This window comes from Saccopteryx leptura, chromosome 1 (genome assembly GCF_036850995.1).
Source record: "Saccopteryx leptura isolate mSacLep1 chromosome 1, mSacLep1_pri_phased_curated, whole genome shotgun sequence".
NCBI lineage: Eukaryota > Metazoa > Chordata > Mammalia > Chiroptera > Emballonuridae > Saccopteryx > Saccopteryx leptura.
Window position 1 is genome coordinate 246119624 of NC_089503.1, and position 27009 is coordinate 246146632.

The window sequence follows — 27009 nt, forward strand, 5'->3', positions numbered from 1 at the left end:
CTCCAGGGCATCGCTCTGCCGCAACCAGAGCCACTCTAGCGCCTGGGGCAGAGGCCAAGGAGCCATCCCCAGCGCCCGGGCCATCTTTGCTCCAATGGAGCCTTGGCTGCGGGAGGGGAAGAGAGAGACAGAGAGGAAGGAGGGGGGGTGTGGAGAAGCAAATGGGCTCTTCTCCTATGTGCCCTGGCCGGGAATCGAACCCGGGTTCCCCGCACGCCAGGCCGACACTCTACCGCTGAGCCAACAGGCCAGGGCCTATATATATATTTAATGACTTTCCTTACTTGTTTCTCTAACTAGAATGCTAGGCAAAAGGCTCAGGGGTTTTGTAATTTTGTTTCCTGTAGCGCCTAGAATGCCTGGCACACAGTAGGTAGGTGCTCAGTGTTTGCCAGAAGAATAAATGGCTCTCCCCAAAGCTGCCTGGTTAGTGTTTAGACCCGGGGACCCATGGGTGAGAGCCAGCTCTGGGCCCTGTCTGGTCCCATCATAGTCTGTGCCTTAGTTTACTCATCTGTACATGGGGGAGATAGCAGTAACTCTGGGGTGAAGTGCTTGTGAAACAAGATGACACAGGCAAACAGTTCTAACAGTAGGTGCCGCCCTGCCTTCATTGTTGGCACTCAGGATGGCTCCTAATTGGCTCAGAGCAGGCTTGCTGGGGGATGGGCCTGGGGACAGTCTGGGGCGGGGTCAGGGGCCCAGGGAGGATGGCGTCCACTCCTTCTCCAGAATGAGGAAGAAGGCCCAGCCAGCTTCGAGACCCAGACTGCATAGGGCCCTTCCTCAAGCTGCCCCGCCCTCCCCAGGGGCACTTACCTATCCTCCTTTCTGCCACAGTTAACCTGTTAGGCCGGGCCGGGCAGGTCTGAAGATGGGCGGGGTGCCCTGAGCTTCTGCACCCCTTCTTCTGCTCCTCTCTCTCCTCCCTCACTGCCTGTGTCTGGCACTCAGGCCTCTCTGAGCTGGGCTGCCTGGGTGCCTGAGGCCAGGAAGTAGAGGGTTCCGGGGCAGGGAGGGGACCCCCGAGAAGAGAAGAGGGCAATCTCCTAGCACTTGGCTGCCCGGAGCTGGCCAGGTGGGGGTGCCCTCCCAGGGGGCTGGGACCATGCTGCCTTGTGCCTTCTGAGGCCCCGCATCATGGCCCGGTCGCTGACCTGGCACTGCTGCCCCTGGTGCCTGACAGAGGATGAGAAGACGGCTGCTCGAATTGACCAGGAGATCAACAAGATCCTCCTGGAACAGAAGAAGCGGGACCGAGGGGAGCTGAAGCTGCTGCTTCTGGGTGAGTCAAGGACCTGGCAGGTGGGCAGAGGAAAGAGGGCTGCAGGAGAGGGTCCTTGCCCCCATGGAGGTGGGAGAACCTGGGAACCCACTTGCCGGATGAGAAGACTGAGGCACAAAGAGGTCCTCTTTAGTCCAAACATGGGCCCAGCCACCTTGCAGAGCATCTACAAGAACAGAGGTAGCCTGGCAGAGCAGCCTGGCTGGGCTAGCTCCAGCTTGGCAGCCCACCCCGCCCTACCGGCTCTGTGTCATGGGAAGGGAACCATAAGCTCAGGTCTGCCGCCAGCCCAAGCCAGTGAGCCCTGGCCTCTCCTTTCATCTCCAGATGGCCCTCCAGTTCCTCTCTCCCTGCCACACCAGCCAGCAGGAGGGCTTGACCCAGGTTCTGGAGGTTTATTAGTATGAGTTTTGTGGGCAGAGCATTGTTAACTGGTTCTGATTGATTGATTGATTGATTGATTCATTCATTCATTCATACATTCAAGATATATTGAATAACTCCTGGGGACACAGTGGCAAAGGAGATGGAAATTGTCCCTACTTCCATGGACCTCATCTTCTGGTGAAGGAGATAGACATTAAGCCTATAAACTAATAAGCAGATAAAATAATTTCTGGCAGCTAGAAGATCAAAGAGAAAAATTAAACCAGATAAAGTAGGGGTGACTTGAAGGACAGCAGATTGTGACCTCTGAAACCTCAAGTCTTGTCGTTCACATGTGTCCACTCCTCCAACCATTTTGCCCTGTGTATGGCCCCAGGAATGCCAGTCTTCAAGGGTCTTCCAGGGCTCCCCAAGCCACGGGTTGGGGGCTGGGAAAGGTCTCAGGTATCCTGAAGTCACATCTGCCTGGCTCAGGTCAGAGAGGCTGGTTGTCTATATAGTCACCTGTTTCTTCCCTTGCTCAGTGTGAAGCCCCAAGGTGTGGAGAGAGGAAAAGAAAGTGGGAACCTTAAACCCCCAGGAATTGCACCTTAATAGAGGGGCCTTCTAACTTCTAACATTGCTCCCTCTTGCTGAACTAGGTAAAAAAATTCCCCCCCATTTATTTTTCCAAGAAGAGATAGCATCACATAAAATTCAAATTCTGGCCACCCTTGACCTCTCAGACCCCAGCTTTGTCTACTGGCCATAATATACTGCTCACAAAAATTAGGGGATATTTCAAAATGAATATGAAGTGATAAAAAGAAAGGAGCATTTGGTTTTTTAAATTAAACAAGAACATCAGAAAAGCAAACAACAAGTCAAAGAAAGTTATTCAATTATGCAAATGAGATGCAAAACCAACTTTTATTTCATTGGTGAAAATGCACTATACAAAAGGCTGAAAGTACTAGAATCTGCATGTTTCCTGATCCCCTAATTTTTGTGAGCAATGTATTTCAGCTGCAGCCACCTGGCTTCTCTGCTCTTCATTGAATATTTTCATGTTTTCCTTAAACATGTGGTAAAATCATCAGCGAGCCTGGAAAGTTTTTAATAAGAATTTAATTGTTTTGTCCTGGCCAAGTAGCTCAGTTGGTTAGAGCATCATCCTGATACACCAAGATTGCAGGTTCGATCCCCGGTCAGGGCACATACAGAATCAACCAAAAGAATGCATAAATAAGTGGAACATCAAATCAATGTTTCTCTCTCTCTCCCTTCCTCTCTCTCTAAAACCAATCGATAAATAATATTAAAAAGAATTTAATAGCTATCGCTATTTTATTTCTTTAACAAATAGGTTATTATATATTAATAATACATATGTAATATATTAACGTTATTTAATTTTTTTTAAGTTAAATTTAATGGGGTGACACTGATCAATAAGAGTATATAGGTTTCAGGTGAACATCTCTGTAGCATTTGAACTGTTGATTGTGTTGTGTGTCTGTCACCCAAAGTCAAATCATTTTCTATCATGGTATATTTGTCCCTCTTCACTTCCCTCCCCCTCCCCCCTATTATTTTTTAATAAATAGGGCTATTTAAGCTATCTATTTATTCTTAAGTGAGCTTTGGTTATTGATACCTTTCAAAGAATTTGTCCATTTCTTCTAAAAAGTTACATTTATGGGCATAACATTGTTTATAACATTCCTTTGACATCTTTTTTGTATGTGCAGGGTCTGTAGTGATATCCCCTCTTTAATTCTTTATCTTCAGTTTTTTTTTCTTCATTCATCAGACTCAGGGTTTATCAATGTTAGTAATTCATTGCTTGCATTCCTTGCACATTTCAAGTTCATTTATCTGAACCTCAGGGCCTTTGCACTTGCTGTTCTCCCTGCCAAGAGCTCTCATTGTCTCCCAAGCCTTTGCGTGAATGGCACACTCACTCAAGGCAGGTCTAAGCTCAACTATTACCTCCTCAGAGAAGTTTTTTCTGAATTCCTTTGCTACACAGACAATCCCATCTTTCTCTATCCTCTGCTTGACTTTTCTTCATAGTACTCACTCACTGACACTCTTAGGTGTTTACTTGTTTATTGTCTGCCTCTATAGTTATACAGCTAACAAGACAAGGGTGGAGACACTCCTGTGCCCCCAGCATCTAGCTGAGAAGGACAATGAATCTGACATATGGAAGATGCCTCAGTGAGTGAATGAATCAATCAATCCTGATTCAGGGGTGATTTCTCTTTCTGGAGCTGAGAAGGTCCCTTGCCCCACACCACTCTGACCACTGCACAGCTAGCCCCTTCTGCTGGTATAGGGAAAGGAGTAGGGAGAGAAGGTTGTCTGTGTACCCAAGTACTGATGGTCATCCTGTGGAAAGCCCTGTGGACTGGTTTCGACCACCCCCATCCCTGCTCTGAGAACACATCTTCCTCCACACCTTTCTCCCTTCTTGAAAACAGGAATTAAATCCAAAAGTTTTGTTTTCTTGGAGGTTTGCTGAGCCTTTTGAGGATGAATGCCAAGGGGCTGGAGGGTGGGGTGGTGGTACCTGTCCCTGACAGGAAGTGATCACCATGTTGGGGAGGGAGAAATGTCAGAATGACACCAACTCTGTCTATAACCCTAGAGAAACAAAGGCCTAGAGAGGTGAAGAGACTTGCCCAAGTTCACACAGCCAGGATCAGAACCTAGAGTTCTAATGCCAAGTCTGTGTGTTTGACTACCCTGTGAACATGCCTCAGGAGAGAAAAGCCACAGAATCCCAATGACAGATGGGGAAACTTAGGCCCAGGGAGGTGGCAGCATTGGTCTGGGTCGGGGCCAGCCTGAGCCAGAGCTGAGTATAAAAACTAAGCCACCTGCCCTCGCCCCCTGCTGCCCAGACTGGCTCCTATACCCCAGGAACCCTGTTTCCAAGGGCGGTCAGGGACTGAGGCTGCCATCCCAATGGCAGGAGCCACATGCTGTCTTGTGATGCCCGGGGTTTGGCCCAGCTCCTCCGGGTGTCTGCTGGGTTCCGCTTCCTCATCCATCCAAGCAGAAGTATCACTTCCTGTCTGGGCTGGGAGGCCTCCCTAGATGGATGCAGCTGTCCCACAGCCCACAGCCCCCAGCCCCATGTTGGGGGTTTTTTGATGCAGACCAGGAGCCATGGGCTGGAGAGGTCCCAGGTCCCTTAATGGCTTCAGGACATGCATGGGTTGCAAACACAGGTTTTCACCCGTTGAGTTATTCAGAATTCAAGTTGTGACCCATTCATGAGTCACCAAATTCATAGTGTGGGTGGAGACCAGAATTTTTTTTTTCTTTAATGAAACAGAAGAGAAGAGAAAAAAAATCAGTGCATCGCAACATAGTTAACTGTTGCCTTCTGAGACTTCTGTTCTCTATACTTTTGGTTGAGACCTGAGGTCTGAGAGTAGGAATGCAACTGAGAGAGGGGTCAAAGTATACAGTCCCCTACCACATGGGTCTCAGTACCGTCTCCAGCAGCACCCAGTGGTGTAATTCAGCTTCTGAGCATCTGTAGAATTGTCATGTTAACTGATATTTTGATGATGTCTGACCTACCAGACTCACCATGTCCCATTCTGTGGGTGAAGGACTCATAAGGTCTTGACTTTAATCTTCTGCTTCTCCACTAGCTGTGTTACCCTGGGAAAGGCACTTCACCTCTCTGAGCCCATGTCTCCTCTGTACATGGGAAAACAGCAGGAATTTTACGTGGATTGACTGAGGACATGCACAGAGCACCTTGGCCTCCATCCTGGAAAATGCCAAGAGTTAAATTATGGTTGCTGTGATGATGATGATGCCATTGTTATTATTATTATCATCATTATTATTTAGGCAGCACCTGGGAAACTTTCAATATGGTAATTAAAAAGCCCATGAGCTCTGGACTCAGACAGAACTGGGTCTGAGTCTCAGCTTGGCCACTCACCAGCTGCATGACCCAAGGCAGTCCCCTCAACAGATCTGGAACTCAATTTTCCTACCTGAAAAGTGGGGCCAAAGGTCATCCTTCTCTTGCGTGAGGATCAGGTGAGCTGGTGCTTCATGCTGTCAGCTCTCAAGGGCATGTGGTCTCAGCCACTTCTGCCATCCCCTAATTGCCAAACTTTTGAAGATGGGATGTCTCCCCAGGTTTCTAAGTGGGAAGCAAGGCTGTGGGTTTATATTGCTGACTCTGACATTCAGATGTTTCACTTCCGGAATATTTAGTGAGCTTGACACGTTCTCTTCCTGAAATCTAAGAAATTCCTGAATCTGAGACACATATGACCCCAATTTGGAAAGCTTTAGATTATGGACCTGGGAGACTTGTAGGGTTCCCCCCCCCATTTATTTGAGAAAGAGAGAGAGAGAGATGGAGAGGAAGGGAAAGATAGAGAGAGAGAAAAAGGAAAGGGAGAGAGATGCATCAACTCATTCCACTTAATTGTTCCATTTAGTTGTTTACTTACTGATTGCTTCTCCTATGTGCCCTGACCGGGGATTGAACCTGTGACCTTGGTACACTAGGACAATGCTTTCTTTATCCACTGAGCCACCTGGTCACGGTCTTTGTTGTTTTGTTTTTTTTTAAGAAAACTTTTCATTTGGAAATAATTTTATTTTATTAAAACTTTTTTATTGATGATAGAGTGGAAGGGAGAGAGAAAAACATCAATTTGTTGTTCCACTTATCTATACACTCACTGGTTGAGTCTTGTATGTGCCCTAAGTGGGGATCAAACTTGCAACCTCGGTGTATTGGGACGACGCTCTAATTAACTGAGCCATCCGGCCAGGGTTTATTTGGGAACAATTTTAGATGTACAGAAAAGTTGTAAAGATAGTACACAGAGTTACCCTACTGCTAAGCAGCTTACCCTCACGTTCATGTCTCATAGAACCATGCAGCATCATTGTCATGGGATGCTTCCTGTCACATCACTGTTGACTAAACTCCAGACAGTGGATTGGATGATTTGACTGTCTTTTCCATGAAGGCCCTTTTTTTGGTTCCAGAATCCAATCCAGCACTTCACATTGCATTTAGAGTTGTTTTTTGTCTTTCTTTTTTTCCCTTCTTTTCCAAGTGAGAGGAAGGAAGATAGAGAGACAGATTCCCACATGCACCCCAACCAGGATCCACCTGGCAATCCCTGTCTGGGGCCGATTATCTACCCATCTGGGGCCATGCTTGCAACCAAGCTATTTTTAGCACCTGAGGTGGAGGTTTCTTGGAGCTATCCTCAGCACCTGGGGCTGATGCACTGAAACCAATGGAGCCATGGCTGTGGGAGGGTAGAGGGGGGGGGAAAGGGGGAGGTGGGAGAAGCAGATGGTTGCTTCTCCTGTGTGCCCTGACAGAGAATCGAACCCAGGACATCCACACACCAGGCCAACACTCTGCTGAGCCAATTGGTCAGGGCCTCTTAACTTATTTTGAAATGTGTTCAGACTTACAGAAAAATTGTGCCTGGATTCTTCTGCAATGATTAACATTTTACCACATTTCCTTTATTCTTCTCCCCCCAAATGTGTACACACTTGTATATGCTACATGTAAGTATTTGTGTACCTACTTATAATTTATTTATGCATGATTATAGCTATAATTTATTTACTATACATTTATATATTGAATACATACATATTCATTTTTTCTGAACCATTTTGTTGCAGACTGGATGCCTTTTTAAAAAATTATCATTATTAAGTGAGAGGCAGGGAGGCAGAGACAGACTCCCACATACCCCTGACCAGGATCCACCTGGCAAGCCCCTTAAGGGCAATGCTCTGCCCATCTGGGGCAGCTGCTCTGTTGCTTGGCAACTAGCAATTTTAGTGCCTGAGGTGAGGCCACGGAGCCATCCTCACTGCCCAGAGCCAACTTGCTCAAACTGAGCCATCACTGTGGGAAGAGAAGAGAGAGTGAGAGAAGGGGGAGGTGTGGACAAACAGATGGTCGCTTCTTCTGTGTACCCTGGCCAGGAATCAAACCCAAGACTTCCACACACTGGGCCGATGCTCTACTGCTGAGCCAACCAGCCAGAACCACCAGATGCTTTTTTATCTCTAAATACTTGAGTGGGGTCCTGGCCGGTTGGCTCAGTGATAGAGCATCAGCCTGGCGTGCGGAAGTCCCAGGTTCGATTCCCGGCCAGGGCACACAGGAGAGGCGCCCATCTGCTTCTCCATCCCTCCCCCTCTCCTTCCTCTCTGTCTGTCTCTTCCCCTCCCGCAGCCAGGGCTCCATTGGAGCAAAGTTGGCCCGGGCGCTGGGGATGGCTCTGTGGCCTCTGCCTCAGGCGCTAGAGTGGCTCTGGTCACAAAGAAGCGATGCCCCGGATGGGCAGAGCATCGCGCCCTGGTGGGCGTACCGGGTGGATCCCGGTCGGGCACATGCGGGAGTCTGTCTGACTGCCTCCCCGTTTCCAGCTTCAGAAAAATACAAAAAAAAAAAAATACTTGAGTGGGTTTGAGTCTCACTACAAAGCAGGACCCCCAGGACCACGACCAAAAGCTGGCAATGAGCACACATGATGCTGTCAGCACAGCATACCTGCCTCACACCTTCTTGCCTTCCCAGTTTACCCACTAATGTCCTTTACTGCAACACAAAAGCATCTCTTTCTTTCTTTCTTTCTTTCTTTCTTTCTTTCTTTCTTTCTTTCTTTCTTTCTTTCTTTCTTTCTTTCTTTCTTTCCTTCTCTCTTTCTTTTTTGTTTCTGAAGTTAGAAACGGGGAGGCAGTCAGACAGACTCCCGCATGCGCCCGGCCGGGATCCACCCGGCATACCCACCAGGGGGCGATGCTCTGCCCATCTGGGGCGTTGCTCTATTGCAACCAGAGCCATTCTAGCGCCTGAGGCAGAAGCCATGGAGCCATCCTCAGCGCCCGGGCCAAATTTGCTCCAATGGAGTCTTAGCTGCGGGAGGAGAAGAGAGAGACAGAGAGGAAGGAGAGGGGGAGGGGTGGAGAAGCAAATGGGCACTTCTCCTGTGTGCCCTGGCCGGGAATCAAACCCAGGACTCGCACGCCAGGCCAACGCTCTACCACTGAGCCAACTGGCCAGCGCCAAAAGCATCTCCTTCTTAGACCTCAATTCCAGTGGACTTGGTGCCACTTCAGATCTGCCCTACTTACCCTCAGATGTGCTGGGAGTGGGCAGGGGACAGGATTCTCTGAGGGGTGATGCAAGGTAGCGCCCTCCTCTCTTTGCCTCTCACACTCCACACTCCTCCCTGCTCCCCTTCCTCTGTTCCCATTTCCTTTTTCTGGGCTCCAACCAGGCCACCCCTTCCCTTTTTGCTGCTTTCCCAGTTCCTCCTGCAATGATCCTCACTCCTGTCACTAAAAAAGCCCCACACCTGTGTCCCTCAGGAGCCAGGCAGGGTGACCAAATGTTGGAGAATGCTACTACAAGCCTTGTACCTCCTGTCTGGCTATCACACCCATTTTACAGACAGAAAACAGAAGCAAAAAGAGGGAGGGAGGCTCTGGAGCTCAGACAGCAGGAAGCTGAGCTTTGAGCTTCTGATCCTGGGCTCTTGAAGATTCCAGAATTGATATCACAAACCCAGGGCTGGCTTTGTGTGCACACAACCTGAGCAGTCTGAGCCCAGCACCCTCTCCCAGAAGGGCCCTGTGGTTTCATCTTGCACTCAGCCCTGTTAATTCTGCAGCTGGCCCTGCAAGGGCCCCTGTCTGCACTTTGTTTCCCTAGCAGGGCCCTGTTGATTCTGTCTCCCAAATATCTCACAAATATGTCCCCTTCTTGCCAGCTCTTGGGTCCCCCCCATCATCTCCTACCTTGACCAGTACAGCGCCTCTGCCCTGGTACCCCAACAGATGGTCCTCCCCTGCAGTAGCCGCACGAGGGTGCATGTGAGTACCTGAGTTGGGTTCTGTCCTTCTGTTCATAGCCCTCCAGAGCTCCCACCTCCTTGGGGTGAAAGCCCGAGTCCTCCCACAAGGCCCTGCACAACCTGCCCCTCCCCTCCCTACCAGCACCTCCTCCCTCTTTTCACCTCCAGCCCCACAGGCCTCCTCAGGGTTCTTCTAACATGCCAGGCACAGTCCTGCTCCAGGACTTTTGCACAGGCCATGCCCTCTGCATGGTATGTCCTTCCTCCAAATCTTGGTACAAAGCATCCTCCCCAACCTTCAGCTCTCAACCCCACAAGTCACCTCCTTTGAGAGACTTCCTTAACATTCAGCTCTAGTAGTCACCTAACCACTCTTTGTTCCATTTTATTTACTTCATAAAAGTTTCTCTAACTGAGATTAACATAGCAAATGATATTAATTATAATTATAATAAACACTGATATTACTAATAATAGTGAACACTAATGTAGCTCTTACTATATCTAAGCATGCTTTAAGACATAATCCACAAACTTTTTCTGCATAGAGATTGCTAGTAAATATGTATATTTTCAGCTTTGTGGGTCAGAGAGTTTCTGTCTGACTACTCAACTCTGCCATTGTTGGGAGAAAATAGCCACAGACAAATAGGTGTGGTCGTGTACCAGTAAAATTTTAATGATAGACATTGAAACCTGAATTCATATAATTTTCACGTGATATGAAACAACTTTCTTTTGATTCTTTTCAACCATTTAAAATCTAAAAACCAGAACCATGAAAAGTATCAGAAATGAAAAAACACACAGACTATAAAAATTCCGTGGCTGTGCAAAAGCAGGTAGCAGCTAGATTTGGCAAACCCCTCCTAGGAGCCCCTCACAGTGAACTATTTCGCCTCGACATTGAACAGGCAGGGCATATCTCCAGCCATGGTTTATAGGTAAGGAGACTGAGGCAAAGGGCAGTGAAGACACTGCCAAGGTCCCACAGTGCAGCCTTGGCCCAGGGGGCTTTGAACCCAGGAGGTCGGATCTGAGCTGAGCCATGGCATGTCCCCGCAGGCCCAGGTGAGAGCGGGAAGAGCACGTTCATCAAGCAGATGCGCATTATCCATGGGACTGGCTACTCTGAGGAGGACCGCAAGGGCTTCCGGCCACTTGTCTACCAGAATATCTTCGCGTCCATGCGGGCCATGATCGAGGCCATGGACCAGCTGCAGATTCCGTTCAGTAGGCCAGAGAGCAAGGTGAGCATCCTGGGGCTGTCATGTGAGTGCCACACTGTGGGGTGGATCCCTTAGGACCTCAGGTTCTTATTAAGAACAGCTTCTTGGAGCCTGACCTGTGGTGGTGCAGTGGATCAAGCGTCGACCTGGAATGCTGAGGTCACCGGTTCAAAACCCTGGGCTTGCCTGGTCAAGGCATGTGTGGGAATTGATACTTCCTGCTTCTTGCCCCTCTTCTCTCTGTCTCTCTTCTCTAAACTGAATAAAGAAATAAATAAATTAAAAAAAATAAAAAAGAGCAGCCTCTTGGAGATTCCTCAAAAAATTAAAAATGGAACTGCCTTTTGACCCAGCCATCCCACTTTTAGGAATATATCCCAAGAACACCACATCAATGATTCAAAAGAAGAAATGCACCCACATGTTTATGGCAGCGTTGTTTACAATAGCCATGATCTGGAAACAGCCCAAGTGCCCATCAGTGGACGAGTGGATTAAAAAGCTGTGGTACATATACACAATGGAATACTATGGGGCCATGAAAAAGAAGGAAATCTTACCTTTTGCGACAACATGGATGGACCTGGAAACTATTATGTTAAGTGAAATAAGCCAGGCAGAGAAAGAAAAATATCATATGACTTCACTCATTTGAGGAATCCGACGAACAATATGAACTGAGGAACAGAATAGAGACAGAGGCAGGATCAATGGGTCCAGAGGGAAAGCAGACAGAGGGAAAGGGGGATGATAGGAAGGGATCAGAAAAGGGAAAGAGATTGGTGAAATCATACACACATAACATAACGTTATAGAGAGCAGAAAAGCAAATCCTGGAGGGAAAGGGGGAGGGCATTGTGGGGAGGAGGGGAAGGGGGATGTTGATGGGAACATGGGGGAGGGTGGATGCATTGGGGGGACACTAGAATCTATGTAAACACAATAAATTAGAATTTTTAAAAAAACCCAAAAAACCAACCAAACAAACAAAAAAAGAACAGACTCTCCAGGGGTTTCTTGGGGTCCTGATGTGCGTTCCAGGCAGCATGCTCCCCCGTCACTTGTCCCCGTGCACCCTAGGGCTCCACTTTGGACCCCATGATGTTGGGTGTGGGGTTCCTCAGTCAGCAGCCTGTTCCCTGGTGGAAATACCTGTACTAATACAATGGACTGATTATTGCAAGAGAGTATGCTTGCAGTTCATGCTTTACATATTTTAATTTTTTAAAAGTATTTTGTTGTGGTAAGAGCACTTATCATGAGATCTACCCTCTCAAATTTTAAGTGCACAGTGCTGTATTAACTGGAGAGAACATGTGCAGCAAAGCTCCAGATCTATCCATCTTACCTAACCGAAACTCCCCGCCCATGGAATAGCCACTCCGCGTGTCCCCTTCCGCGGCCCATTCTGCTCTGTTCCCTTCAGTCTGCCTGTTCTGGGTCCCTCATGTAGGTGAGGTCATGCAGTATTTGTCTTTCTGTGACTGGCTTATCTCACTTCACGTGATGTTCTCAAGATTAGTCCTCATTGTCACCTATTGTAGAATTTCCTTTTTATTTATATTTTATTTTTAAATTTTATTTTTCAATTACAGTTAACATTCAGAAAGTTTTAGGTATACAGCATAGTGCTTGACAACCATATACATTACAAGAATTCATTCTTTTTTTTTTCTTTTTTATTTCTTCTTATTTGAGAGGAGGGGAGGCAGACAGACTCCCTCATGTACCCTGACTAGGATCCATCCAGTAAGCCCACTAAAGAGGATGCTCTGCCCATCTAGGGCATTGCTCTGTTGCTCAGCAACTGAGCTCTTCTTAGTGCCTGAGGCAGAGGCCATGGAGCCATCCTCAGTATCTGGGGCCAACTTGCTCCAATTGAGCCATGGCTGTGAGAGGAAAAGAGAGAGAGAGAAGCAACAGGAGGAGGGGTGAAGAAGCAGATATGCACTTCTCCTGTGTGCCCTGACCCAGAATCAAACCTGGGACATTGTTATGCCAGGCTGATGCTCTACCACTGAGCCAACTGGCTAGGACCAAGAGGATTTCTTCTATTTAAAGGCTGAATACTGGCCCTGGCCGGTTGGCTCAGTGGTAGAGCGTCGGCCTGGTGTGCAGAAGTCCCGGGTTCGATTCCCGGCCAGGGCACACAGGAGAAGCGCCCATCTGCTTCTCCACCCCTCCCCCTCTCCTTCCTCTCTGTCTCTCTCTTCCCCTCCCGCAGCCAAGGCTCCATTGGAGCAAAGATGGCCCGGGCGCTGGGGATGGCTCTGTGGCCTCTGCCTCAGGCGCTAGAGTGGCTCTGGTCACAACATAGCGATGCCCAGGATGGGCAGAGCATTGCCCCCCTGGTGGGCAGAGCGTTGCCCCCTGGTGGGCGTGCCGGGTGGATCCTGGTCGGGCGCATGCGGGAGTCTGTCTGACTGTCTCTCCCCGTTTCCAGCTTCAGAAAAATGCAAAAAAAAAAAGAAAGAAAAAAGGGCTGAATACTGTTCTACTGTATGGATAGGTGCATTTTCTTTATCTAGTCATCTGTCGATGGACATTCGGGTTTTTTGAGAATAGTGTTGGCTATTGAGAATAGTGCTACAATGAACATGGGAGTGCTCATATCATTTTTGAGATATGGTTTTGATTTTTTTTTTTATAAATTCCCAGAAGTGGGATCGCTGGATCATATGGTGATTCTTTTTTTTTAAAGTTATTTATTTATTTATTTATTTATTTATTCATTTTAGATAGGAGAGAGAGAGAGAGAGAGAGAGAGACAGAGAGACAGAGAGAGAGAAGGGGGGAAGAACAGGAAGCATCAACTCCCATATGTGCCTTGACCAGACAAGTGCAGGGTTTCGAACTGGCAACTTCAGTGTTCCAGGTCAATGCTTTATCCACTGTGCCACTCTAGGTCAGGCTATGGTGATTCTTTTTAATTTTTTGAGGAACCTCCATACTGTTTTCCATAGCGGCTGCACTATTTTGCATTCCAACCAACAGTGCACAGGGTTCCAGTTTCTCCACATCCTAACCATCACTTGCTGTTTTTTGTTTGTTTGTTTACAATGTCTGTCCTAACAGATATAAGGTCACATTACCTTTCTAAATTCTGAAAGCATCTTATTTGTGAATCTGAGATGGTCCAAAGACTTTGGAAGAGTAATTGGGGATTGGTGGTTCCTCCTCACAGGGCTGATGTAAGGATGTGATGAATTAAAAGTGCCTGAAACTCTTAAAATAGTGTCTGAAATGTAGTATGGGCTCAGCATGGGTGATAGGATTTTTAAAATCCTCATAATAACCTCTTTCAGCTATTATTCCATTTTGTAGATGAAACAGAGGCTCCCCCTAAGGATAACTGCTATCCCATTTCCATTTCCATACATGGGTTGCCTTTTTTTTAATTCCTTGATCGATTTGGGAGAGAGAGAGAGAAGGAGAGAGAGGGAGAGAGAGAGAAGCATCAACTCCTTGTTCCACTTAGCTGTTCCATTTAGTTGTGCACTCGTTGGTTGCTTCTTGTATATGCCCTGACCAGGGATCAAACCTGCAACCTCAGAGCTCTGAGATGATGCTCTATCTACTGAGCAACCTGGCCGGGCTAGTTGCCTATTTTTTAAATTCTCTAATTTTCTGGAATGATCTTTTGTGTCTGGCTTCTTGTGCAGTACAGTATGTGTGTGATTCAGCAATCTTTGGGGGGTATAATTGTGTTTATTTCCACCATAAGAGTATGCCATGGTTTATTTACTTGTCCATTCTAATGTTGTTGACATTTGGGTCATCTGCATATTTCTGTCAGTTATCTACTAGAAGGGACTTGTAAGAGACATCAAACTGTTTTCCAAGTAATTGTAGCAATTCACACTCCCACCAGTAGTACATGCAGAGTTCTGGTTGCTCCTTCACCTAGTCAACACTTGATGTTGTCTGTCACTTCATCTGAGCCATTCTGGTGGGTACTTGGTGACATTTCACTGTGGTTTTGGTTCTCATTGCTCAGATTAATAATCACTAATAATGGCCTTGTGTACCTTTTCATATGTTTTACGGACATTTAAATATTCTTTTTTGTGAAGTAGCTGTTCAAATCTTTTGCCCATTTTTTTGTTTTTTTCCTAAAGAAGTATGGTTCCTTAGTTTTTTCTTTACTGATTTGTAGCAAATTCTTTGTATATTCTTTGTTAGTTTCACATCTATTATTAGACTTATTTCTAAGTATTTGCTCTCTTTTGATGCTACTATAAGTGGGATTTGAAAATTTTTAAATTTCCACTAGTTAGTAGTTAGTATGTAGATGCACCTTTGATTTTTGTTTATTGATTTCTTGCATTCAGGGACCTTGTTAAGTTCCCTTGTTTATTCTCATAGTTTAATCTATAGACTATTTTGGATTTTCTACATATAGTCATGCCATCTGTGAATAATCACAGTATAATTTATTCATTTCCAAACTCAACCCTTCATTTCTTTTCCCTGGCTGGGACCTCAGAACAGTGTTAATTGGAAATGGTGTGAGGGGCCCTGGCTGGAATAGAGTATCAGCATGGCGTGTGGATGTCCCAGGTTCAATTCCCGGTCAGGGCACACAGGAGAAGTGACCATCTGCTTCTCCATCCCTCTACCTCTTGCTTCCCTCTCTCTCTCTTCCCCTCCTGCAGCTATGGCTCAATTGGAGCAAATTGGCCCTGGGCGCTGAGGATGGCTCCAAAGCCTCCACCTCAGGCACTAAAAAGAGCTCGATTGCTGGGCAATGGAGCAACACCCCAGATAGACAAATCAGTGCCCCCTAGTGGGCTTGCAAGGTGGATCCCAGTCTGGGCGCATGAGAGAGTCTATCTCTCTGCCTCCCCTCCTCTCATTGAATAAAAAAAAAGAAAAAAAGAGAAATGGTGTGAGGGAACATCATCGCCTCATTTCCAGTTTCCTGTCTTTTAAGAGCAAAGGACCCATATTCACTTCATTCAAAGCACAGTAGAGCACATTCAGGGCCTTCGCTGAATATAATATTACTTGAATTTTTAGAAGGATGTTTCTCTTAATTATTGCTTTTAAAATGATTATTCATTTTATGTTTTTGAAAACTTTGGAGTCAATATATTTTCAGGCTGTGTATTAGCTTGCTCAGGCTGCCATAACAAAGTGCCACTGTCTGGGGAGCTTATACAACAGAAATGTATTTTTTCACAATTCTCGAGGCTGGAAGTCTGAAATACAGGTGTCAGCAGGCCTGATGTCTCTTAAGTCTTCTCTCCTTGGGTTGCAGATGTCTGTCTTCTCCCTGTGTCCTCACATGGTCATCCTCTTCTTTTCATAAAAGGACACCAGTCATATATTAGATCAGGGCCCAACCTAATGGCCTCATTTTAACTTAATCACCTCTGTAAAGTTCCCCATCCCCAAATACGGTCACGTCCCAAGGTCCTTGGGCTTAAGACTTAAACATATGAATTTGTAGAGAACAGGGGTGGTGGACAAAATTCAAGCCATAGCAGTCTGTTTAATTGATCCTACACAAGGGTTATTCACAAACACACAGGCCTACCCATTACCCACCTGTGAGTCTGTCACGTGCCCTATCTCAGTGTGAGACTTAGGCAAGTTACTTCTTATGCTTCAGTAGCCTAATCTGTAAAGTGGGGGCACCTGTAAGGACTTGTCTCCTATGAGTCAAGGGACCAGTGCTGGTAAAGAACAGGAAGGGTGCCTGCCCTGCACTTAGGAGGCCATCAGTGCACACAGGCCATGGTCTGTATCCCCCATTGTCCTTCGGAATGCGTTTCTCTGCTGCCCCTGGTATTGGGGCGGGCACTTTCCCGCCGTGCACCCTCCATGGGTAAATGCATGAATAAAGGAAGGAACACATCAGAAGAGACAGAGGAGGTAAGAATGTGCAGGGGTGTGCTTGGAACTGCAGTGGCGGCCGAGAAAGGAGGGGACGGAGGCTTGCTGGGATGTCTGGAGGCCACTCTGACCTGCCTCGTCTATCCCACTAGCACCACGCCAGCCTAGTCATGAGCCGGGACCCCTACAAAGTGACCACTTTTGAGAAACACTATGCAGTGGCCATTCAGTGTCTGTGGAGGGACGCCGGCATCCGGTCCTGCTATGAGCGACGGCGCGAGTTCCACCTGCTCGACTCGGCAGTGTAGTGAGTCTGGGGTCGCGGCGGTGGGTGCAGGGGGCCGGGCTGGGGGCCGAGATGCTACAGGCTGAGATGCAGCCAGTTGAGACCCAGTCCTAGGATTGCACCTGGACAGAGGAGATCTCAGGTGGCCATCTCCCACCCTGGGGACGTGCCGCTGGGGACATGCTGTTGGGCATGAACTGGCTGTGGGATGGTCATGCCCTAGGGTTGCGTTGTCCTTGGGGTGACATTGTTCCTGGGGTGAGGTTGTTTTGGAGTGACGTTGTTCTTGCAGTGAGGATGTTCCTGGGGTAACACTGCCCCTGGGGTGACATTGTCCCTAGAGTGACCCTGATTTGGGGGTGACATAGCTCCTGGGGTGATACTGCCTCAGGTGACATTATTTCTAGGGTGATGCTGCTCACCACATGGTGATGTTATCCTGAGCACGATACTGGGCCATGCTTAGGTTGACTTGCTCCCAAACCATCACAATTATGGGGGCATTGCCACTCTGGGTGACAGTCCCTCAAAGTGACATCCCTCTGCAGTGTTGCTCTTCTTGAGCTCACTTGTCCTTGAGGTCGCCCTGTTCTAAGGGTGAAGCTGCTCCTCCCAATGCTCCCACAGCCTCATGGTGGTGCTACTGGGCCCCTCCCAGAGGGCTCTCTCATCCAGCAGGGTCCTCACTGGGCCCTGGGTGGTAGGTCTGAGAAGCCAAGGGAGGCTGCAGGGCAGGGTTCAGGGCTTCTTGTTCCTCAGCTACCTGTCACACCTGGAGCGCATCACTGAGGAAGGCTATGTCCCGACGGCCCAGGACGTGCTTCGCAGCCGTATGCCCACCACTGGCATCAACGAGTATTGCTTCTCTGTGCAGAAAACCAACCTGCGGTGAGCGCACTGCCTGCATGGTGGAGAGAGTTTCCTGGAGGAGGGGCAAAGCAGGTGGGGCCTTGAGGGATGAGTAGGAGTTTCCTAGGCCCAGCTGTCAAGGACCTTCCAGGCTGAAGGAAGTAGAGCTGGACATAGACACCTTCATTTCCCATGCCGTCAGGACTTGAACCTGGAAAAGCCCAGAGTGAGGCACCAGAACTCAGGGAAGGGAGGTCTTCCTGGAGGAAGTGCCATTGGTATTAGGGCATTGAAGGATGAGAGTTTACTAGTGCCAATCCTTGAGGGGCTTTGTGCAGGAAAAGACAGAGAATGTGCAGTCAGAGTTATGCCAGAGGGATGGATTTGGGGATGGGGAAGCTCAGAGGGTGATCCCTCTAGTGGTCAATAAGGGGGTGAGACTAGAGATCTGGAGAGTCAGGAGGAGGCAAGAGCCATGGTCCAGGCTGGAAGGGTTGGTAAGAGCCAGGGCAGTGGCCATGGTGGTGGAAATGAGGGGATGGTACAAGAAATGTTTCTGATGCAGAATGGGAAGGACTAGGTGAGTATGGAACTTAGAGTAGGGAATTGACACTGACTCCCAGTTTTCCCATCAAGGTGACAGGGTAAAATGTGGCGTCACCATGGTGGCAGCCGGATGGGAGGTGTTAGATAAGACCATGAAGTCTTGGGGCACATTGAGTATGAAGCATCTAGGCATCTTGGGAGGTGGCTGGACACAAACAGGCCTGAGCTGGAAGACAGAATTGCGGGTGGCCAATGCAGCCAGGCGGCATCCAGGTAGGGGGATGGCCAATGTCAAAAGCCATGGAATGGTTAGGAAGAATACAGTGGGAGAAAGCAACTTCTGGAATTGGCACTTAGAAGGCCATCAGTGACCTTAACAAGCTCAGTAGCTCCGTGTCTGGGGTCTGACGGTGTGCAGGGTGAAGCTTAGAGACAGGGGCTGTAATCAACCCACCCCTGTTGAGCCTCTCATTTTCCTGGCCAACCCTTCTCCATCCCAAACATGCTATTCTGGCCTCTGCAATAGTCCTTTCTAGGAAGGTTTATAATTTGGCTGTTTGCCATGGCTCTCCTCTATTAGATGGAGGGTCCCACAAGGTGAGGGGTTGAGTTTGAGCTGCCTGCTTCATGAGGATGATCAGATCAAGGTCTGGGTGAAAGCTGGTAAATGTGAGAGAATGGCTGGAAAGATGGGAGAATGAATGTGTGGATGGATGGATGGCTGCATGCATGGGTAGGTGGATGAATGGATAGGTGGGTAGGTGGGTAGATAAATAGATCAGTGAATGGATGGGTATGTGGGTGGATAGATATATAGATGGGTGGATGGATGGGTAAAAGTTTAGGAGTGAAGGTAGAGGTTAGGGACATTCACAGGGAAGGCTTGGCTGGGGAGGGGATAAATTTTTAGGTGGGATATTTGAGTATGGTGTTAGGCTAGGGAGGGAGGTTAATCAGTGGAGTGAGGGTGCAGAGGAACCTGAGACTCTGAGATGGGAGGCTGGTGAGTAGTGTACCCCAGCTTTGTCTCAGTCTCCAAAGCCCTGTTCTCAACCGCTGAGCCCACATCCCATTCTGGATGTGAGGGTTTGAAGGAGTCTGATGCATGAGACCAGTTGGTCTCTGGGATCAGGAGCCACAGGCACTACTAGCCTCTTTTCCCTCCTGTATAGGGGGCAAGTCCCTTCTTGCTCTGAGGTTTCTGGCATTTCCTGTTGGCTGTCTGAGTAACGGCTGTGTCCCCGGGGAAATGACGCAGGGCTTGTTATCAGTGACCCACATTTCTTAGAAGACAGCACAGGAAGGCAAGAGGGCTCAGGCTTCTGTTGTGGTGTGTTGGGGCGGAGGCCCAGCCCTGGCCTTGGGCCACACACTAAAGCAGGGGTAGTCAACCTTTTTATATCTACTGCCCGCTTTTGTATCTCTGTTAGTAGTAAAATTTTCTAACTGCCCACCGGTTCCACAGTAATGGTGATTTATAAAGTAGGGAAGTAACTTTACTTTATAAAATTTATAAAGCAGAGTTACAGCAAGTTAAAGCATATAATAATAATTACCTACCAAGTACTTTATGTCAGATTTTCACTAAGTATGGCAGAATAAATCTTTTTTTTTTTTTTTTTTTTGTATTTTTCTGAAGTTGGAAACGGGGAGGCAGTCAGACAGACTCCCGCATGCACCCAACCGGGATCCACCCGGCATGCTCACCAGAGGGCGATGCTCTGCCCATCTGGGGCGTTGCTCTATTGCAACCAGAACCATTCTAGAGGCCACAGAGCCGTCCCCAGCGCCCGGGCCAACTTTGCTCCAGTGGAGCCTCGGCTGCGGCTGCAGGAGGAGAAGAGAGAGACAGAGAGGAAGGAGAGGGGGAGGGGTGGAAAAGCAGATGGGCGCTTCTCCTGTGTGCCCTGGCCGGGAATCGAACCCGGGACTCCCACACGCCAGGCCGACGCTCTACCATTGAGCCAACTGGTCAGGGCCCAGAATAAATTTTTATAAAACAACTTACTATAGTTAAATCTATTTTTTTATTTATACTTTGGTTGCTCCGCTACCGCCCACCATGAAAGCTGGAACGCCCACTTGTGGGCAGTAGGGACCAGGTTGACTACCACTGCACTAAGGGAATGGTGTTTGCTATTGAATGGTCCCAGTCCCCTGGCCAGCCAAACCCACTTCACTGATGGGAAAACTGAGTTGTGGAGACAGTTTGCAGTTTTCCCTGGATCAACTAACCAGAACCAGAGCAGACTCCAGATGTGTCTGACCTGCTGGCCTCTTCGATGAGGGTAGAACTCAGCCCAGTGAAGTAGAAGCTTGGAAAGGTCCCCTCTCCTCTCTGCACCTCAGTTTCTTTATCTGTATAATGGGCATAATAGTGATGTTGTTGGGGTGGAATGCGGTAACACACAAGAGGCGTGGACCTAGTGGCTGGCCCCTATTCTTGCTTTCTGGTCATCTTGATCTTGGCATGTCTCAGATGTGACTGGGGTCTAGGATGCCACGGTTCGGGTCCTGATTAAGCCTGAGCTCTGAAAGAGGGCAATTCTGGTAGGATCGTCGATGTTGGGGGCCAGAGGTCAGAACGTAAGAAGTGGATCCACTGCTTTGAAAATGTGATCGCCCTCATCTACCTGGCCTCGCTGAGTGAATATGACCAGTGCCTGGAGGAGAACAACCAAGAGGTGAGGGGTCCACTGTGGATGCAGGAGCGCTATCTTCCCTGCTCTTCTCTCATTGGTCCAGGAACCTAGAGCTGGGCAGGAAGCCCCAGTGTCTGGTGTGGCTTTGAGCCTCACCTTCCACTCTTTTGTGATCAGACCATTGAGTCCCAAGACTCAGATCCACAAGCGTTTGTGTTGCCAGCTACACTCATATGTGGCATGTGTGTGCACGCATACACACACACACACACACACACACACACACACACGAACACTCACATCCTGAGACTTGGCCTCCCAAACTGTCCTGGAAATACTGTCACATTTTTATTCAGAAATACTAGAGAATCAAACTTCTTTTGTGAACTCTTCTCCTAATTAACACCCAGCATGAAGGTCAGGCACACTGTTATCTCTGACATGTGCACTTCTAGTGGGTAAAGTATCACATAGACAGTTTGGACATATGAGAGGGAGATGCTATAATTTTTTACTTTCAGACTGAATCAGACAGAACGAGTTTGAGGTCATTCTGACATAGCTTGTGCTCGAATCCAGCAACGTGAAATGGCCTAGTTTGCTTGGGTGGCTGTAAAAATGACCACAAACTGGAGGGCCGAGACAACAGAAAAGTATTCTCTCTTGGTTCTGGAGGCTGAAGTCTAAGATCAAAGTGCTTCAGGGCTGGTTCCTTTCAAGGCCATAAGGGAGAATCTGTTCTGTGCTCTCCCATCTCCTGGTGTCTCTGGTAATCCTTGGCATCCCTTGGCTTGTGGGTGCACCAGACCATGTCTGCTTCCATCGGCACATAGCATCCTCCTCATTTGCATATCTGTGTCCTAATTTCCCCTTTTTGTAAGGACACCAGTCATTGGACTTAGGGCCACCCAGTTCCAATATGACCTCTTCTTAACGAATTACATATTTCAAGACCTTATTTCCAAATGAGGTTACATTCTGAAGTCCAGGTGGACATGAATTTGAGGGGACACTAGTCAAACCAGTTGAAGCACAGAACCATGCTGGGCACACAGAGGCAGCTGGCCACACCCCCCTCACACCCATCTCCACATGGGGGCAGGGCTCCTGCTTGGGAGAAGCTGGCTGACTTGAACAATGAACTGCCTGCCTGTGTTCCCCACCCCAGAACCGAATGAAGGAGAGTCTGGCCCTGTTTGGCACTATCCTGGAGTTGCCCTGGTTCAAAAGCACATCCGTCATCCTTTTCCTCAACAAAACCGACATACTGGAGGAGAAGATCCCCACCTCCCACCTGGCTACCTACTTCCCCAGTTTCAAGGGTGAGTGTTCTAGAACTTTCTATACTCTACCTCCTAATAGCAGCTCCCAAGAGAGAAGCTCATCTAGGCCCTACTCCAGCCTGGAGTCATGGATTTTCAAATACCATGGGACAAACCCGAGTCCCAGACCCAGATTTCTACCGCCCAACCTCTTTCTGTTCTCAGATTTCCCATCTGGAGAATGGTGCTAAAATAACAGTTGCCTTCATACTTGATGTAATTGCTTAAAGTGAAGGATTCTCTTAAGACATGTATTATAGATCTTGTGAGGGTGGGTCTGCTGGCTAGAGTACATTGTTATAAAGCATATCTGAAAGACATTGACCGCTATTTCCAGAATCTGCTTAGATTTTTGAAACTTTTCTTTTTCTAACTTTTGTAGTTGCCTCATCTATACTTAATTGAATAGCAATTTTATTTTTAAATCTGTGAATTACCTCTGAATAAGTCTTTCCAAAGCACACGGCTCAGTTTTCATAGATGGAACAACCCTATTTTATGCTGCGCTTGTAACTAATAGATTTGTGTAGTGTCTCATTAAGTGCATATTAACCAGGAGGAATACAGCAGGTTTGGCAATAAGCCTATGGTGCCACCCGAGGCGTACAGGGCCCCGGCCAACTAGGGCAAAGTATAGTAAGTGTTGGGCACCATGTAGTGTATTTTCTAGAGGGGACCTAGGGTGTGGTGAGTGCAGGGAAGGGAAGTATTAGTTAGCACTTTTGCCAGAGTGCCACTGGGAGGATAAAGGGAGCTGCTAGAAGTATGCTAACTGAGTAACAAATGCCTCCCCCCCAAAGTTAGGGGCTTAAACCAGCATTTCACTTTGCTCACAACTGTGGGGGTTAGGAATTTGGAAAGGTTGAAGTGGGTAAGTTCACCTGTGATCCAAGTGGCATCAACTGGGGTGGCTGGGATTGAAATGCATTTATTTCCAAGATAGCTTTTTGCATGTGTATGGTGACTGTATGCTCCTCCTTCTCCCTTCCTCCTCCTCCTCCTCCGTTTACTCTCTCTCTTTCTCTCTCTCTCTCCCTCTCTCCTTCCCTCCCTCTCCCTCTTTATCTCTCCTTCTCTTTATCTCCCCCAACCCCCCCCCCCAATCTGGTGTCTCCTAATCCAGGGCTAGCTCACAACATCGCTGTCTCAGGATGGTCAGACTTCAGCCCATGTGGAAGCCTCTGCTCATAACCTAGACTCAGAAGTCCCAGATGGTTACATCTGCCTCATTCTATTGGTCAAGAAAATCACTCTGAGGCCAGCCCATACTCAAATGGAGGCAAACAGAGTCTACCTCATGATGGCCAAAGGGCATGTGCCTACAGAGAGGGAAGGAAGCAATGGTAGCCATCTTGGAGACAAGCCATTTTTGTTTCCTTGGGCTGCTGTGACAAATGGCCACAGACTGGAGGGCTGAAAACAACAGACATTTATTCCTTCACAGTCCAGGGGGCTAGAAGTCTGAAACCAAGGTGTTAGCCAGTTAGTGACAGAGCAGGGTCAGTTCCTTCGGGAGACTCTGAGGGAGGTCAATTCCAGGCGTCTCCCTGGTGTCTGGTGGTTGCCTGCAATCCTTAGCATTCCTTTATTTACAGATGCATCACTCTTATCTCTTTCTGCATTATCACATAGCTTTCTCTCTGTCTCTCCTCTTTTTATAAGGACACGAGTCATTGAATCTAGGGTCCAACCCCCACAACTCATCCTTTTCACCCAGCCAAAGAGGCTGGAGCACCCCATATACTAAATTCTCACTCTTGGCCCTTCCCTCCTGTATACTAAATGTCTACTCATGACAGTAATAAACCAATAACAACTACAGTAACATCTAACACTGATGGAAGCACTCTTAGGTATTGATTTGTTTAATCCTCATTAAGAAACCCTGTGTAGTAGGACTCATTCTTCTCACCACTCTAGAGAGGAAAACTGTGGCACAGAGAGGTATAGTCACTACCAGAAGTCATACAGCCATTGAGTGACAGAGGCAGGATTCCAACCCAGATTCAGAGCTGGCAGGTCCTACCCACTATGTTAATCTGCCTTTCTGAAAGATGATGATAGCATACACTTATGAAGCCTTCTGATCACTAAGCACGGAGCTCTGGACATGATTATATTGTATCCTCACAACTCTGGGAAGCCTGGACTCTTCAGACCCCGAGTTTACAAATGAGGAAACTGAGGGCTCACAGAGGTTACATAGACTAACATGTAACCAAATGAGTAAGTAGCGAATCAGGCATTGGACCTTAACTCAGTTGTGCTTTCAACACAGCTGCTCATGTGCCTCACCAGAGTGGCCATCCCTCCCCTTCTTCTGGTCTTGATTTCCCTATCTGCACTAACTTCTGTCTCTGCAGCTCCAGTTCTCATCCCTTCTCCAAACCCAGCCAAGAGAGAGGGTATCCCTTCAACATAAACTCTGACCAGAGTCTCAGAACTGAGGCTCACTGGTCCATCCCAGATCATGTGACCCATCCAGCCTCATGCTCCCAATGGTTGGGCAGGAGTCAAAAGCTGGTGTCCACCTGCTGGAACGGTAGTGGGTGGTCACTGGGGTCCCTGTAGCCCTAAGTTGGCCATATCGGGAAGAGTGTCTCCAGAGTTCCTCCTTGGTCCCAGGAGAGAGAGGTCCCCGCCTGCCTCAGGAGCCTTGTGCCCTGACTGCCCTCACCCCTGCCCCCTAGGCCCGAAGCAGGACACGGAGGCGGCCAAGAAGTTCATCCTGGACATGTACACCAGCATGTACGTCGGCTGCGTGGACAGCGCTGATGGCGGCAGGAAGGGCTCGCGCTCCCGGCACCTCTTCAGCCACTACACGTGCGCTACGGACACGCAGAACATCCGCAAAGTCTTCAAGGACGTGCGGGACTCAGTCCTGGCTCGCTACCTCGACGAGATCAACCTGCTGTGACCCAGGCCCCACCTCCCCCGGGCTTGGACCACGTGTGTCAGGCAGGACCCGCGGGCGGGCCTGCGCTCAGAGAGTCCAGATATCCGCCTTGTCATTCCAAGCCCAGATGGCAAGAGGGCCACAAGTGAGTTGGGGATGGAAGACCAGTCGCTGCCTCTCCTCTGCCCCTCGTCAGAACAGCCCTTGGGATCCCCTCTCTAGACTCACTTTACCTTCTCGGAAAGGGAGCACAATGGCCATTGGGGGTGCCAGGGTGGAAGAAAAGGTGAAGAGAGCAGGGGATGGAGGAGTTGGGTAAGTGGGGCTCTTTCAGGATCCTCACCTACAGGTGTGTTCCCTCCTGGGCAGGAATCTGGAACCCCCTGGGGGCGATGCACACCCCCAGGCATGGGGCACTGGTCCTTCAGGTCCAGGAACCGGACTCTCGCGCCCCCTAGTGGAAAGAAGGCGGTATCTCCCAGCCTGAGGTCTGGGTGGCTCACCAAATCTTGTCTGGGGATGGGGGGAAGAGAACCCTGGCAAACAGTGTCCCTCTAAGAGCCTCGTGGCTCAAAATGTGTCCTGTACCTGTTTTCAGACGACGGAAACTGAGGTCCTTCCTTCTCAGGCTGGGAGCCGGGTGCACTGCATAAAACCTACTGTATTTATTCCCTCACCTGCAGGGCCCCTTGCAAATTGATATTAAAGCAATGATATTCTGGAAAACTGTGATTTCTTAGGGGTGTCCTGTTTATCCCCCCACAGTTTCTTCTCAGGTTTCCTGTCCTAGGTGGGGTAGAAACATGGAAAAGGAAGGAAAAAAGTTCTACTTCTTCACCCACCTATGCTGGGCACAGTACCCAAGGCTTTCCGGCATGGTGTGTGTACAATGAGCCAGGAGTAGGAGTCCAACACCTTTCTCTGGAGAAAAAGGTCACATGCCTGGGAGGTCATAGAGCCAAGAATCTATTCATTTAGCACTTTGTTTTTTAACTTAAAAAATTTGTTTTAGAATAGATTTACAGAAAAATTGTGAGGGTAGTACAGAGTGTTGCCTATAAAACTGTACCAAATTTCCCCTATTATTAACATCTTACATTAATACAGTACATTTTTTTTTATAATTAGTGAACCAATGTTGACACACTAGTAACTGAAATTTATACTCTATTCATATTTCCTCAGTTTTTTCCCAATGTTTTTTTTTTTTTTTTGGTTCCAGTACCCCTTCAGATGCCACATGACGTATAGTCATCACATTTTCTTAAGCTCCTCTTGGCTGTGATGGTTTCTCTGACTTCTCCTGTTTTTGATGACATTGACAGTTTGAGGAGTGCTGGTCAGGGATTTTTCCTCGGATTGCTGTAACAAAGTACCACAGCCTGGGTAGCTTAAAACAACAGAAATGTAGTCTCTCAATTCTGAAGGCCAAGAGTTTGAGATCAAGGCATCAGCAAGGCCACAGTCCCTCTGAGGGCTCTTTTGGCTTCTGATAGCTTCAGGTGTTCCTTGGCTTGTGGCCTCTTTGAGTGGGCTCCTAATTCCCATTGATATGACTTCGATGGTCTTAAGAGTTCACAGTTCTGGTACAGTGAGATGCTTTTGGCTTGTCTGATACTTTTCCAGTCTCAGCCCTGCATTGGGCCATTTCTCTCCAAGGAGCCCTGATTCATTTTAATTGGACATATTTAGAGATCACACCCTGACCATGAAGTTAGAAAATCCATATTTTCATTCATTCATTCATTCATTCATTTTTATTCCGTGAGAGGAGGGGAGGCAGAAAGACAGACTCCCCCATGCACCCTGACCAGGATCCACCCACAAGCCCACTAGGGGGTGATGCTCTGCCCATCTGGGTCAT

At 48.1% G+C, this 27009-nt stretch overlaps 1 protein-coding gene across 5 annotated transcripts; it reads left to right on the plus strand.

The window, feature by feature from the left end:
* Window positions 1-760: 760 nt before the first annotated feature.
* Window positions 761-25708, plus strand: GNA15 (G protein subunit alpha 15). Of its 5 annotated transcripts, none has more exons than XM_066343355.1 (8): window positions 1149-1285; window positions 9454-9556; window positions 10603-10787; window positions 16757-16911; window positions 17650-17778; window positions 20840-20969; window positions 22096-22249; window positions 24940-25708. In XM_066343355.1, exons 3-8 carry the CDS (start codon window positions 10641-10643, stop codon window positions 25164-25166), a joined length of 942 nt encoding a protein of 313 aa, XP_066199452.1. In that variant the 5' UTR covers window positions 1149-1285; window positions 9454-9556; window positions 10603-10640; the 3' UTR covers window positions 25167-25708. The 5 variants fall into 5 exon arrangements, with proteins under 5 accessions (XP_066199442.1, XP_066199452.1, XP_066199461.1 ...); XM_066343364.1 differs by having other exon boundaries at window positions 1170-1305; XM_066343373.1 differs by lacking the exon at window positions 1149-1285 and adding an exon at window positions 2210-2313.
* The last annotated feature ends 1301 nt before the right edge of the window (window positions 25709-27009 follow it).